This window comes from Nanorana parkeri, unplaced genomic scaffold (genome assembly GCF_000935625.1).
Source record: "Nanorana parkeri isolate BGI_ZX_2015 unplaced genomic scaffold, ASM93562v1 scaffold1956, whole genome shotgun sequence".
NCBI lineage: Eukaryota > Metazoa > Chordata > Amphibia > Anura > Dicroglossidae > Nanorana > Nanorana parkeri.
In genome coordinates this window covers 209,130-225,220 of record NW_017308224.1, presented here as the reverse complement: position 1 = coordinate 225,220, position 16,091 = coordinate 209,130, and the positions used below count along the sequence as shown (strand labels likewise).

Here is a 16,091-nt window from a genome sequence, read left to right as displayed (position 1 = left end):
ATTAAAGATGAGCTAGTTGGACGTTTTCAGGTTGAAGATGGACTCAAAATCATCTCCCAAACCTACTGCAAGTTTTTAGAAGAAACTTTCTTCAAGCAGTGGTACAGGAAAAGGTTGTGCATTTTTCAAGAAGACCGTGATATTTATGCAGGACAATGCTCCATCGCATGCATTGAAGTACTCTACTGTGTGGCTAGCCAGTAAAGGCCTTAAAGATAAAAGAATAATGACATGGCCCCCTTCCGCACCCGACCTAAACCCTATTGAGAACTTGTGGGCCCTCCTTAACCGCTTGAAGACCAGGTGTTTAGACCCCCTTCCTGGCCAGGCCATTTTTCAGTATTCAGCACTGCGGTACTTTGACTGACATTTATTCCGTCATGCAGCGCTGTACTGAAATGAATTTTATACCATTTTTTGGGGAGGTTTTTATTTTTTACTATAATTAGGAAAAATTACTGAAAATTTTGAAAAACAAAAAAAAGTTTTACATTATGTTGTTAGGAAACATTTATTATTACCCAGTTTTTTTGTAAAATATAAAAGTCGGGGTCACGTCGGGTAAATAGACACCAAACATGTCAAGCTTTAAAATTGTGCGCACCCACGAAATCGCAGAAAACTACCACACCCAAAATTGGCCATAGGCGACACTTTAAAAGCTTTTACCGCTCATCAGTTTAGTGTTATCAGTGATTGATGGCCCTAAAATTATTGCTCTCACTGTGACGTTAGCAGCGATATGTAACATGTGCGGCGTAATGGGCGCAATCGTCGTGTTTGCACGTATGTGCCCCCGACGCATGTTTGCATGCGTGTATGTATGGGTGGGGATTTTTAAAAAAAATATTATTTTGTTATTCTTTTTTATGTGTAACTTTCAATTTTTGGGGGGGAGAAACTTTAATTTTTTTTTCCACTAAACTTTATTGCTATCACATACGGGGCTAATAAAACCCCCCTATGTGATAGCAAAATATGTGACAGGTCCTTTTTATGGAGACATCAGGGGTCTCCAAGACCCCTAATGTCACCTAGGACCCCCCAAAAGAAGCTGATGAAGCACAGATCTGCTCTATCAGCTTCTGAAGCTGGACCGCGGAGGGGGGGACGGACGGGGGGACACCGATAGTTACCCCATACAAGCGATCCACCGGCTCTATAGACGGTGGATCGCTTGTATGTTAACAGGCATCGCTGCCTGTTTTTAAATATTGGGCATTTCCCGCGTGCGAGGGGGCATGTCTGAGCGGACGTCTAAAGATGCCCGCTCAGATCTAGAGAGTTGTAAAAAACAGCCGGCAGGTAGTTAAACGGGAGATTTACGGTGAAGGAAAATAGTGCACCTCTCTGAACAGTGTCTGGGAGGCCGTGGTTGCTGATGAACAAAGTCGATCGTCAAAAGAAACTGACAGACTCCATGGATGGAAGGCTTATGACTGTTATTGAAAAGAAGGGTGGCTATGTTAGTCACTGATTTTGTTTTTGAAAATGTCAGAAATGTTTATTTGTAAATTTTGAGATGTTTGTTTATAATTCTCACTTTAACACATGAAAATAAACAAGCGAGATGGGAACATTTTAGTTTTCCATTTGGTTGCATAATAGTTCTGCACACTAATAGTTGCCCAATAATTGTGCACACATAGATAGTCTAGGAAAGCCAAAACCTCACTTTTATACCTTCTTAAATATTCAGGTTTGAGGTTTATTAACATTTTGAATTGATTGAGAGCACTGTAGTTGTTCAATAATGAAATGAATCCTCAAAAATACAACGTGCCTAATAATTGAGCACACAGGGTAGTATTTTGGTAACATCCATATTTTGCTCAAACAAAAAAAATAAAACAACCTGCGATTCCCTTAGTAATGCACTCAACGTTAAAAGCAGATTATGAAATAAAGGCTGACTTCTTTTTACTCCTTCCTAGCATAGTACTTACCGAGAATCTCGGCCTGCAGTTTTATTCTTCGGAGTTGCCTCCTCACCACAGGAGCTGTCATCGTCAGACTCTTCTGACTGAAGATCTTCCACCATAGACCGTAAAGGGCCTAAATGAGATAGAAAGTCAACATGTAAACCCTAGTTTAAACATGAACGCAAAATTTCCTTGCATTTTTATTCCCGGTGGCAATCAACAGAGATAATTAAAAAAAAAGATTTTTCACTGTACATAAAGTGGAACGCCTATGTGCCGTCTTAAGTGAGCTGCTCGACAATATCTTTCTGAAGCCAGGCCATATTACCTTGGAAAAATCTTAGCAGATGCAAGTGAAGTGTTGTCCTAAAAAGGTACTTAGCAGCTGATAATTATGGGTACAAGCAGCAAAACCATCACTTTTCAGCAGCAGGGGTGTGTACCCCAACCTCAGAATTTGCTTAGATTAAAAACAAAATCAAAACAAAAAAAGAAGTTTAAAAGTGGAATTCAAATCATCACTACAACAACCACAATGCCTTATGCACCCTTCTCACATAAATGTATGAAGAGTTTTTGCCAAGAGGAGGGAAAGGGGGATTTGGGGGTCAAAAGAGGAACTGCAAATATGTAAAAGGAAGTTAAGGGGAGTAAGGTGAAAACACAATAGGACATAATGGGCAAATTGCCTGGATTTATCAACCTACCCAGTACTTAAGGAGTGCTATAGTGATATCTAAAGTCAATACTGTCAAATGTAATTTTATCATGTTGCAAATCCACTCAATGCTAACTCCTATTCTTCTCTGACTATAGGTGTAAGCACCCCTTCAGCTCATCCATAGCCTCTTCTTTACTCCATATATACAAAAAAAAAGCCAATTGGTAATCCTCAATATTAGCCTCCAGTGCGTGCATTGATTTGATTTTCTTCAACTGCTGCGTTGCTAGCGTTTGTAAAAGACCCCCCAAACCATATATTTTCTGAAAGCGCAGGCCCGGTAGAATAAAAAGATGGTGATACTAAATTTGTAGGCCGTGCGATAATTGCGCAAATGTTTCTCAAATTAATATTAAACCGATAAAAATACACAATTCAATTGATAAAACACACTAAAATCCGTATCAGCGCACAAATAAAAAAAATTTCTGACAATCTGAAAGATAAAACTGTATTGAGTTAATAAATAACAAATATTTGCAAATTTGTAATTGCGCCTTTTTGCGAAAAGTAAAAAAAAATGAAGGTATGCAAAACTGTAAAAAAGCGACTTATGTTAAAAATTGCTCTTACGCTGTGTTGGTGTATGTGTTGTGATAAAATGATACAGGCGTATATATTTATTTGCAACACAGGGTATCACAACGCACGGCAATGCGTCACAAAGCTAATTTCACAGTTAATTTCATGTTTTTTTTAAAAGAAAATAAATAAAAAAATCATGGACTGTGATGCGTTCTAACAACGCACTGCAGCGCATGGCGTACACCACGATATGTGTATGTTATGTGGGGGGAGGGAGGGGTTGTGCTTTTTTTATACTTTTTTTTTTACACATTTTTTAATTTATTTTTTCATAATTTTTTTTTTTACTGTTGGGGGGGGGCTACGGTGAAATATTAGGGGTCTAAACAGACCCCCGACATTTCCCTTTTGAAATAGAAAAAGAAATTGAGGACACAGAGTCCTCAATTTCTTTTTCTGCAGCCTCAGCACTCAATAAATGGGAAGCACTCAGTACAGAGGCTTCCCATTCATTCCCATTCATTCACAAACTGCTTACAGTTAGATATTTACTATGCTTCGGCTCGACTGAGCCGAGGTGAAAGCCGAAGCTGGCCGAACGGCCGACAACCTGCTACTTGCAGCTTGGTGGAGCCAGCCGTCATCTCACGCTTGGCTCCGGCCACTTGCATGCAGAGACAGATCAGCGTCCCTAGTTACCAGGTAACCAGGACCGTGTTTGTGTTGTGATAAAATGATATAGGTGTATATTTAATTGCAACACAAGGTATCACAACGCACGGCAATGCGTCACAAAGCTTTGCCATGCGCTGCCACAGTTAATTTAATGGGTTTTTTTTAAAAGAAAAAAAATTTACAAAAATCAAGCACTGTGATGCATTCTAACAACGCACTGCAGCGCATGTGCATGGCGTACACCTCATTATGTGTATGTTATGTGGGGGAGGAAGGGGGTTGTGGTTTTTTTTTTTTAATAGTTTTAAAAAAAATAAATTTAATTTTTTTACATATGTACTCAGTACTTGGTTTGGGCCCCTTTTGCAGCACTTACTGCAATTACTTTTGCATGATATTCTAATTATTCGAGTTTCACATGTATGTATATGTATATGTATATGTATGTATGTTTTTTTTAATTTCGTGTTTCAAACTTTATCATACCCGGAATGTCTACTGGACTCTTGTTTGGACAGATTTAGGTGAGTTATTCCTAAGATTTACTAAGAATTGCAGGCCTACAATACATAACACCAAATTTCCATGCAAAAAATTGTAGCGCTTTTGGTACAAAATTCCTGACATAATCATACCGCCAGGGAGGTTAAGGTTCCACTAGCTAGGCTAATTTTATGTTTCTTCAGGCAAGCCTGTGGAAAGCTTTCCAAAGCCAGAACCCTGGTCTGCAGCTTGGGGCATATATGGGGTTTATTTACTAGGAGTAGACAATGATTAGTAAAAGGAGTAGACGAGATTAGTAAAGAAGGTAAATCATTTTAAATATCCAATCATATGACAAGGGAAAATAAAAAATTAGATACATTTTTGTCTGCACCCGATTGAATGATTGAAGTGAACCCAGCTTTACAGTTTTCAAAGTCTTAATGAAAATGAACTTTGCTAAAAAAAAAAAAACAGTCTTTTCTCTTTTAGTAATTTAAACCCAGTGAGGGGAATTTAACAAAAATGGGAGCAATTGTCCTTAGCAACCAGTCAGCTTCCTTCTCTTATTTTCAAAGCTTAACTGAACAAAATTGAAGATAGAAGCTGATTGGTTACTATGGACAACTGCTCCAGGTTTAATAAATTCCCCCCAATGTCTTCAGTTAAATTACAACAGCCCAGCGCTTTAACAGCAATGAACTGAAGGAATTAAACAGGGTTATGCTTCGTATGAGCAATTTTAATAAAATGCATAACCCTAATAGTAGTTTCTCTCATGTTCATTACTGTATGAACCAAAACGCTCAGCTTGGGTACAGTGGTTAGAACATGTAAGAAAGAAAGACGGATTCCCCAGCACCCAACCAGTCGTCACAAAAAAAGTCACGCTGAAATAGGTCCCTCTATCATCTAATATCAGTTTTAAAAAAACAGAATTTAGCATGCACCTAAATGCCTTCTTTACTTACAGCTAGATACATAAAATGGAACAGAAAGCCTTGTTTTTTTTATCTGCATAGGTTGTTAGATTTTATAATGCATGCCTACCTTGGCTGTGGTTTTGGGAAGGTTCAAAGTCTGACTCAGAGCTGGAGTCTGAAGTGGAGCTGCTGTTTGATGGGCTAGATGGGATTGACTACACACACACACACACACACACACAAATTAATGAGACAAGTGTAGAAATAACAAAAAATAAACACATTAATGTGGTGAAACAAGTCAACACAGCAATACTATAAACAGATATTATATAGTGCATGCACATGATGAATAAAACATTAGACATACAACTACTCGTTCACCATTTCAAATAATTGGAATTATTCACCTTCAAATGAAACAAGTATAGCAGAAGCTACACCATCAACAGTGAGTAATTCTCAGCCCACTTTCACACTAGTCGCACATGTGACTCCCGCAAAGTGCGCATGTCATTCCTGCAGTTCCATTATTTGTTAATAGCACCCCAAATTAATCAAGCAAGACTTGGCTTTTTTGGCAAGCAACTTAACACACAATAAACACGTGGTCAAAAAATGCATAAAGCTGACAGCTTAAATATCTGCATGAGCTTCTATGCCACGTTTGTCACATGTAGAGCAGCTCATTGCAATGTAAACCGCATCGCGGGTTCATGTGCGACTAGTGTGAATAGGGGCTCAAGGAACATTATTCTACCAGATACACGTTTTGCGTTCAAAAATTTCTTTAAAATGGCACTGTAAGAGGATTTGCTGCTACTGCTGTAATGTCTGTTGTATTTGTCCTTTATACAATCCAACAGCCCTTAGGCCTTGTTCACACCAAATGCAGAGCAGATCCGGTCAGGTTTCTGCACACGCACGCTAGTCTTTTAGATGCGTTTTTGACACGTTTTTTCTTTTAGTTTAACATGGGCTTTCAGTGCATTCCAGGCATTTGCATGCGTTTTTGATGCGTTTGCAGGTCCAGAGCAGGTAAAATAGGGCCTGCTGCAGTTTTTTTTACCTGCTCTGGATCTGCACGCTGCAATGTGAACTGGAGCTCAAAATACCATAGGAATACATTGGACGCAGTTTTGATCCGGTCCGCACCTGCTCTGGATCTGCTCTGCGCTTGGTGTGAACTAGCCCTTAAACACCAGAATCTGCCACTGAAGTTTTAAATACAAACAGCTGCTTCAAGTGACCGTTTTGGCTTAGAATATGCAGAAGCGGAGAGGAAGTGTGCTCCAATGCTGGCTCACCATGAGAAAAAGGACAGCGACCAGACGATGTTTTCTAACCTCCCGCTCACATATTCTGCATGTAACCCATAGAATATAGCTGGACTGGGTGATTACCATCACTTATCTATAGACACTTTCAGATATATTTATAAAAGCAGTAAAGGTGACTTCACCAAACATTCACTGGTGGTGAATCAAACATTTATGCACCAGGATGTTTCACCTGCAGTAAATGTTTACCCGAGTCAAATTAACTGCTTTATAAAAATGCTTCCTTTAACATGGAAGAAAGAACCAGTGTACAAAGAAAATAGAGACTGGCACTCTTACTTCAGTTTTGCTTCCACATTAAGCCCTCATGCATAAGGGCCTCCTGTGTTATACACAGGAGAAGTTATCTGAGAAGCATTCACAACTTTTATGCTCCCAAGATCACTTTTTCCTGTGTTTAGATGTTCCTAGGTTTAGCTGCATTTACACGAGTTAAGCTGCATGAACCAGACTAAACTGTCCCAGAACACTGAATGCACCTAGACCAGGGGTAGGCAAAATCCGGCCCTCCAGCTGTAGACCAACTACAAATCTCATTCGGAATTGCAAGACTCGGACAGCCAAATGAATAACTTCAAAGAAACATGTGTTGCGCTCTATATGTAAACAATTGCAAAGTATAAAAACAAACAGTGCTAACAAATAAGGAAACAAAAAGAAAGCCCCATGACACCAATCTGATCCTACGTGAATGCAGTCCACTCCAAGGTGCAAATTTTTCAATAATAAAATACTCCTTCAATTCGTGTTTTCCACCATTACTTCACATATGACATATGCTGAAATCCAACAACGTTGGAACATTGTTAAAACAACAACAACATTGAAGGAGTATTTTATTATTGAAGAATTTGCACCTTGGAGTGGACTGCATTCACATTGGATCATATTGGTTTCACATGACTTTCTCTTGGCACTTTGTTAGCACTGTTTTTGTTTTTATACTTTGCAATTGTTTTGATATAGAGCGTGGCACATGTTTGTTTGAAGTTATTAATTTGGTGTCACACTGAATTAGTGTGTGCGATTAAGGAGGGGAATATTGTTGCAAAGCTTGTTTGATAATTACACTAACAGCTACATGAATGACTCCCAGAGGCAGATGCATGACGGGAGTTGTAGTTTCACCACAGCTGGAAAGTTTGTATACCCCTGACCTAGATGCTGCTAAACATGTAGGTGTGCATTCAGTCATAGCAAAGCATTATATGCTTCCAGGTGCATTTAGAAATGGAGCGCAAAGCATGAATTTTATGGACAAATATAAAAACTCAAGTCAGTACAATAACAAGCAAACTGCTTTGTATACAAAAATATTTTGACACAGGTTTTTTTTCAAGGCAAACATTTTTTTCACCCTTGCAGTGGAGCTACACTGCTACTGCAAGGGATAAGTGTTTGTTTTCATCTAGGTGCGAAAATATATACTCACCTGATAGTCCGAGCCGGCTGGCTGTTAGACTGGTTCCTCCGGCCTCTCTTCCCCCTCCTCTCCAGCAGTCTAAGGTCGCGCGAATCATCACGTCCAATACAGTGAGGGGAATTTATCACAACTGGAGCAGATCTGCACTGCAACTAATCAGCTTCTCTGTCTCATTTTCAAATTTTACCCATAGCAAACTGAAGAGACATGCTGATTGGTTCCCATGGGTAACAACTCCAGATTCTGTCTGCTCCAGTTTTGACACTGTGTATTGGACAAGAGAACACCCAGCGACATTTCATCGCTGGAGGGGAGGAGGGAGGCTGAAGGGAGCACTGTAACAGCCAGCTGACTGCAAAGTTCAGGTGAGTATAACTTTGTTACTTTCGCGCCTAGATGAAAACAAGCACTTAACCCTTGCAGTGCCAGGGCAACCCCACTGCAGCTGGGAAGGACCCTGACAAAATTGTCAGGATCTGTCCGGCTGCCTGATTGACAGTTGGCTTTGCCTGTCTAGAGCCAGAGCCAGCTGCGCCCAACACCTCCTTTATCCGTCCCTCCAGTGAGGAACAGAGAGGGGAGGGGGGGGGGAATTCCTGTGGGGAGTGGTAACTGACATTCACTACTCTATGCCGGAAGACCAAGAGCTAAGTAATCAATAGTTACATGATCACTCAGCTCAGGGTATATACAGCCAGAATAAAACAGCTGCAGTGTCCCACGTCGGCTCTATGCATTGGGAAAATTATGTTTTACTCTGCCAAAACGTCTCAAAGAAAAAAAAACTGACAAGAGAAAAACATGTTGGCAAGAAAATCTAGTTAAAAAAACAGCAATCTTCCAGAATTACCCCGGATTTTGATGATACTTCCTCATCAGAATTAGAGTCATCGGCCTCAACTGCCTTCTTGACATCAGGGTCTGGTTTGGGCCTATCTGCTTTGCTTACTGGTTTTTCTTTTACCAATTTTTTGTCTGTATAAGAGGTGACTGGGTTGCTGGGATTAGGTGGAGCACGAGGAGAGGTCGTTGAAACCACAAGTCCTTTAGAGGTGCCCTTTTTTGGCTTTTTACTGCTAGATTTGGGAGAGTCTATGTTCGGTGGTCTCTTGCTGGAGGGTTTGGAATCAGAAGGACCCCCTTTTGGAGACGTGTTCTCCAGTTTGGGTTCTTTAAGGGATAGTTTTTGCTCCTTGAAAGCCACTTTAATAGGTGCTTTTTCTTCCTTAGTTGGTTTGTTTTCAGCCGGTTTTCGTGAGGAAGAAGATGATTCCTTAACTGGTTTACTTAAGTCACTCTCCTTGCTTTTACTTTCTGAATCTTTCCTCATTCTTTCTCTATGTTCTTTTGTTACTTTGTGGGGTTTTGATGCTTTGCTGCTGTCTTTGCTGTTTTCCTGTAAATAGAATGACGCATTATAATAAGCTCTCTAAAAGGGGCAACAAATCTGCCACGATGAATTAAACCAAAAAAAGAGAAGAAAAAAAAAACAAGAAAAAAAAAACAAGAAACGCACAAACCTTTGATGCATGCGATGATGGCTTTGCTTTCTTTGGATCGGAGAACGCGGAGAGAGGGATTGTGGGCAACATGGGGTAGTCTGGACTTGGTCTTGATACAGTCTCTGCTCCCTCTGGCATTACCATCACCTTAAATATAAATACTGCATCAGCAGACAAACTTAGTACATTACTACGGACATATTGAGACCTTCCATGCTAAGATAAAGACGGTCAAACCTTCCTATCTATGCCCAATTAGATGATCACACCAACATCCAAAATATATCAGAATTTACTGTGTGCAAGTAAAAAATAGGTTTCCATAAGAAATTCAAACTTAAATATATATTGTACAGTTCTGGTGTGTGTATTTGTAATACTGGTGGTTATGAACTTTTCAGGATAACCTATCTTAGCAGCATAACAGTACTCACAGGGCACAGAAAAAAATCTGACACCTTTCAAACAATAATCAGGTGACTTCAGTGACCAAAACGTGGGTTGCAGTGAAAATGGTCACACTTTTTTGGTATTTCCCGTAAGTATGATTATATCACTTCAAAATGTGGAGAAGACCGAGTAGTACTGGCTATCCATTTACACTATGGTATGCTCTACCTGAAGGAGTGCTTTTTTTTTTCTTTCCCACCAATAAAATTACCTTTGTGGAAGCATTATTCCAGTCACAAACGTTTGTAAATGAGTGGTACAGAAGATATCTGTGCATTCAAAGATCACGTTTTCTTGTTAGTATACTTTAGAAATATCATAATGGTTCCCACGGTGACAACTTGCTCCTTTCTCCAAAACTCTGTAGTCCACTCCATGGCTACTTACCCCACCCGCTTTAAGCAGCTTCCTACGGAATTCCTTGGTTGGATTATTGAAGGTCAGCTTCTCACAGCGCAGATGGTTAACTGGTGGATTCCCCTCCAGGTTCAAGAACAAATCATATGTAAAACACACTTTCTTGGGTTCCTCCTGCACAAGAAATAATAATTGCATGTCGCAATGTTTCCTTGTAGCAAAGAACGTAAATACTGAATAAAAATCTATCACTACCTTGTTTTTGAAGTATACTTCAATCGGCAAAATGAAGCCAGCATATCCTGTTTCTTCTACTTTGTATGGGGGCTCCTTGCACACTAAAAAAAAAAATTAGATTCAAAAGGTGGCTACATGAACCAAGGTAAGACAACTTCACATTTAACAAGAAATGTACAATACTGATGTATTTGAATAGGAGGTGTCATTCTAACTTCCCTTACTCCTTCAGGTTCTGCAGGAGACTATGTTAGCTTTTTAGCTTGGGTTTCAAATTAGTTCTCATAGTCCCCTATAAGGAATGTTGTCACCAATAAATATGCTGTGAAAGAAGACACAGAAGGACCTGGTGGAGAAAGTGCATGGTTTAGTGCATGTGCAGGCACAAGTGAGATGCACATCTCAGAACTACCTTCTTTCTCTTTAGTTGGAAGCTCTCATTTAGGTTGCAATCACATTTGTCCGAATTTTAAGCACGTGGTCGGCATTGAAATCCATAGAAAATGCACAAAAAAATATGCTCAATTGCAGTACCCACAAAAACAAACCCCATACCAACATACAGGTGAAACTCGAATAATTAGAATATCGTGCAAAAGTAATTGCAGTAAGTGCTGCAAAAGGGGCCCAAACCAAGTACTGAGTACATATGCATGCTTGTACTTTTCAGAGGTCCGATATTGTTCTATGTACAATCCTTCTTTTATTGATTGCATGTAATAATCTACTTTTTTGAGGTTGTGGATTTGGGGTTCTTGGGGTTTTCATGAGCTGTAAGCCATAATCATCACAATTATGACAAATCACGGCTTGAATTATCTTGCTTTGCATGTAATGAGTCTATCTCATATATTAGTTTCACCTTTTAAGTTGCATTAGTGAAATAAATGAACTTTGCACGATATTCTAATTATTCGAGTTTCACCTGTATAAGAAAAAAGGAAGAAAACTACAGCAGTGTAAAAGATAGAATTAGTGAAAGCAAAAGTGAGACAAGCACAACAAAGCAGAGGAAATAAAGTTGATCCAGCCCTCCAACTGCATCCCACACACCCAGGGCCGGCCCAAGGAACTAGGAAGGGCACCCCCTCATCAAGCCCACATACTCTGTTGTAGTCGAGAAATGTTTCCAATAGAACCACGTTTTCCTGAACTGCTCATGCGTCCCCCTAAAAAAAGCTATTAGATTTTCCAACTGTTCAATTTGATAAATCTTGTTAATCCACATCAGAATAGAGGGAGGTTGAGTCCATCTCCACAATTCAGGGATACAACTTCTAGACGAATTAACAAGATGTGGCAGTATCGATTTTTTATAGGTACATTTAAGCATGCAGTTATGATGGGAAAAAAAAAGGCTCAGTTATTAGGAACTTGAAAGTCTGAATTTTTGAGAAATACGTCTCACCTTTGACCAGAACTGTAAGATAATGGAGCATGACTAGAAAATGTGTAGAAAGTCCTCCTTATCCCTGTTGCAGTGCCAACACATATGTGGGAGGCTCGGGAGTGCAACAGCTGAGGTGTCCTGTAGCATCGAGTCAAAAGCTTAAAGCTAGACTCCTGATATTTCGTACTCAAAGGAGTCTTGTGAGTGGAAAAAAAGTACCCAGTCTATATCCGACTGTGAAAACCGAATATTGAGATCTTGTTCCCAGCGAGCCATGAAGCATAAATAAGAGTCAATAGGAGGAAAGCTAACAGGGTATACAACAAGGAAATCGTAAGTCTCAACGGAACAGTATGGGAACAGCTGGTTTTGAAGACAGTCAGAAGGCGAGCATAACCCTCTACTAGTGGCAAGGATAGTAGGAGATGGGAAAGTTGCACTGACATCCAAAATCATACAGTTATAGCATGTTGATCCAATAGAAGCCATTCAAAAGAAATCCAGCTCACATCACAAATAAAATGGTGAGAACTAATGTTGCCAGTGTGGAACAACGTTAAAAAAAACGGGTCCAAGAGGCTGGGAGAGAAAGTGGATTTCCCTACAATAAGGAAAAACGTGAACGGCATAGGCGAACTTGCGGACCTCTTAAAGAATTTGCAGCATACTGCCCATGAAGTACCAATCGTACGATGCAACTTGAGTGTCATCAGAAGTCTATTCATACAGCAGGGCAGGGAAGAGACACCTCAGAAAACATTTGTTCCACATTGATCCACTGTTTAATGGTACTATGTCAAGACCAGTCAATGATCCGTGTAAGAGGAATCCGTGTTCAAGGAGAAAAAATGTCTCCTTTGGAAAACAAGGGAGATTCGTCCAAAAACCTACCAATCTCTATCTCTTAAAGATTGTTGATCCCCTGTAACCTCGGAGAAAAGATTATAAAGCGAAGAATAGTGCTTACTAAACACCCTTGCTATGTCACCTGTCTCGGAAAGTTTTATGCTACAAATCAATGGGAATTTCTGGGATAAACGCAAGATCGTGCTTTGCTCTAAGTGCATGGGCTACACGTTTTCCATATTTGATACCATGCTAATAGTAGAAGTGCCTACACCTAGCAAGCATTGATTTTGCGTTATACAAGTATACAGATTTCAAATGCTCTCCAAGGACGTTAAGTTCAGCTAGGGATAACTCTGCTGAAGGAGAGTGCCATTTAAACATCAACTCCAGGGCTTCGGGGAGGTGGAAAGAAGGTCTATATCTAAAGTTATGGGTGCATGGTGGTCAGAGTGCAAGATGGAACAAATGGAGGCATCCCGCACCCGAAGTAAGTCATGGTGTTAAACCAGAAACATGTCTATGCAGGAATAGGAATTGTGCAAGATGAAATAAAAGATTAATCTCTCTCCTTGGGGCATAGGATAAGCGCCCCCCCCCACCAAAACAATCCAGCAAAGCACCCCCAAATCTATAACAAACACACAGAGTTACAACATGAAGCTAAAAACTGAGCCCTAAGACAGGTAGATAATGAAGGAGTTAGCGTTATCCAGAAACCTCCACCTGGAAGAGCCTAAAGTCAAATCGGAGGAATCTGAATATCCATGCAGGTAAGAAGGGCATAACATAATTGAAGATAGCCAGGATTCCACATTCGTCATACAAGGGCATACTCTCTTGACCTCCTGCCATCTCCAGTAAGCCATGAGAGCCTGCTGAACAGTTCCTCCACAAGCAGAATTGGGTAAGCATGTAGGAGGGAGGAACAGCAACCAGACGAATCCTCTCTCCGGAACCAGACAACGGACCATGTAGCTGGAAGTCAAAACGTGCACCTGGGGGTGTCCCACCAGGCAAGAACAGCTAGCAATAAACATCTCCAGGTGATAGAATCAGGATGAATAAATCAGTGGTGGGGAGATGCTAAAGTCCAAGGGGGGATCCATCTACCAAAGGCTGTTGGAACCTATAGTGGACCGGCTACCGGTAGCTGTGCACTGGGGCTAATAAAACTCATGAGCTGAGTGACCAAGGCAAATAAGCACTTACAGGTCCACGCGATGATTCACGGTTTGACATCTTTCCTCCGTCCAAGGGCCTGCGACCCCTCGACGAGGCTGAGCATCATCTGCCATCGGCTCAGAAACTGAATCCTCTGCTGCAGAGCATAGTCTTCTAGTGGTTGCAACCAATCTTGGATCAGCTTTATCTTCAAAAACTCAAGGCGGCAGATGTGCAGAAATACGGAGAAGAAAGGACAAGTTCTTTCTCACTACTAGGTGAAAGGAAAATCCCTACTGATATGTGAATCCCATGTTTCTCAATCGATCTAGGAGGGGGCGTAAGATCGAGCAGAACCCACACACTGGCTCCATCAAAGTACACTGGGCTCAGTTTACCAGCCCACACCTTACATAGGATCTCCTCCTTAACTGTGAATCTATGTACTCTACAGATGCCTCAAGGGCAGTCAGGATCTAGTGCTTTGGGGCCAAGAGCGCAGTGCACCCGATCTAAAATGATACCAGTGTCTGGTGGAACATCTAGTATTTTTCTAAATATAGCTGTCACTAAATACAGAAGCCACAGGAACAATCTACACTTACGAGACCTGCCTGAAGCCACAGGTACAGAACATTTGCAAGGTACATTGTCCTCCAATTTGAGGCACATGGCTGCAAGGGAGGCAGCCGGTCCCGCTTCATAACCACCACGCAAGGGAGCTAGATCTTCTGCGACGGTGTCATGCTGGTCCACGCGATCGTATAGTTGTTGCACCTCCTGACGCACCACCTGCAAATCTCTCCGGTGAGTCTCCTCAATTCTGGCAATTAGCGTTTCCAGATCCGCCTTGTTAGGAAGGGTGAGTAGAAGTCCCCCACAAACAAGTCCACTCTTGAAGCAGTCCTGCAGTCCTTTGAGGATAGGGCTGCGCCGGGTGTAGTGCAGGAAAAACCGCTGCAGTTTTTCCTCGGTTGTGGTTGACTGTGAATCCGCCAGCTTCCTCCTTCTGGCTGCACTCATGTTGCTGATAGAAAAATCACAGATATTAGCTAGGTGGGAAAGGCAGGCCCAGGAGCTCCACGGGAAAGCATTTCTACTCCGCCACACCCCTGCGACATATGCCTTTTTGTTATACTTTTAATGGAAACACAGGTTTACTAAAGCAGAATAGAGCCTAAATGTTCAATAAGAAATAATGTTAACATTATTAATATCTAATTAATAATGACTGGAAAAGCTGTACAATCAGTTTCGTTAACATGTCGTAATGTTTCCCCAAGTTTAAAATGGTAATGAAGTAAAAACTTGAAGATACTTGCCACGTTTAGGTTTGGGAAAGCTGTCATGAAGCCTGAAAACCACCTTCTCCACAAAATGTTGAATGTCACACTGCTCGGGCCCACGAACAAACACCATCCAGTCATGGGTGAATCCATCAGTAGTTGGCTTCTTCCTTAGCTGAGCGCGATGTCCCAACTCCAGCTTTACCTGAACAGTGCACTATAAAAAGAAAATCTCATCAAGGAGCCCATTATGTGTAGCATGTTATACAAAATAACTACTAAACTAGGTCTGAAAGAAAAACCCAAGCTATAAAGGCTGTCAGTTGTCATTTGCTTGCCTAGCTGCTATAAGTTGCATCCCAATTCTAAAAAGTCCAAATGTGTTTTTAGGCTTGTTAAAAATGACAATCATATACACAAAAGTACATCAAACAATTCTGTGCAGAATCATATATATAAATTAAAGATTTCAGAAAAATTCAGCCATTCCTGTGTGCCAACTATTGTTACCTACTGCCTCCCCTTAGTTATCTTCTACTCCTAGAATTCTGCTAAATTAATAAATATGGTGCCTAATTCTTTTCTTTTCTGGTACAATCAAACACAATGAATGTAAAAAAGTTGCCTGTTGTCAAGATGAAACTGCTTACACCATAAAATCACCATAGATTATTTATCATTATATGTCAGAAAGGAATAGAATTACTGGTGACAGTGGTGTTCCCTAAATCAACATCCCCTGAAAGTTTGATGCATCATTGAACAGTACTAGCTCATGCTAAAGAGGCCGACTACACTTAAAAAAGTTGGGGGGGGGGGGGGGGGGGGAGCGCGGGGAGAACGACCA

General features: G+C 40.8%; 1 protein-coding gene across 1 annotated transcript in view; it reads right to left on the bottom strand.

Annotated features, from left to right (window-relative positions):
* MLLT1 (MLLT1, super elongation complex subunit) overlaps nt 1-16,091 on the bottom strand; it is a 35,322-nt gene that overhangs the window by 13,228 nt on the left and 6,003 nt on the right. The window contains exons 2-8 of the mRNA XM_018572163.1: nt 15,281-15,461; nt 10,577-10,659; nt 10,352-10,495; nt 9,533-9,661; nt 8,863-9,408; nt 5,377-5,464; nt 1,947-2,055 (exon numbers count right to left, since the gene is read on the bottom strand). Coding sequence (XP_018427665.1) covers nt 1,947-2,055; nt 5,377-5,464; nt 8,863-9,408; nt 9,533-9,661; nt 10,352-10,495; nt 10,577-10,659; nt 15,281-15,461 — 1,280 coding nt within the window. The remainder of the gene's footprint in view (nt 1-1,946; nt 2,056-5,376; nt 5,465-8,862; nt 9,409-9,532; nt 9,662-10,351; nt 10,496-10,576; nt 10,660-15,280; nt 15,462-16,091) is intronic.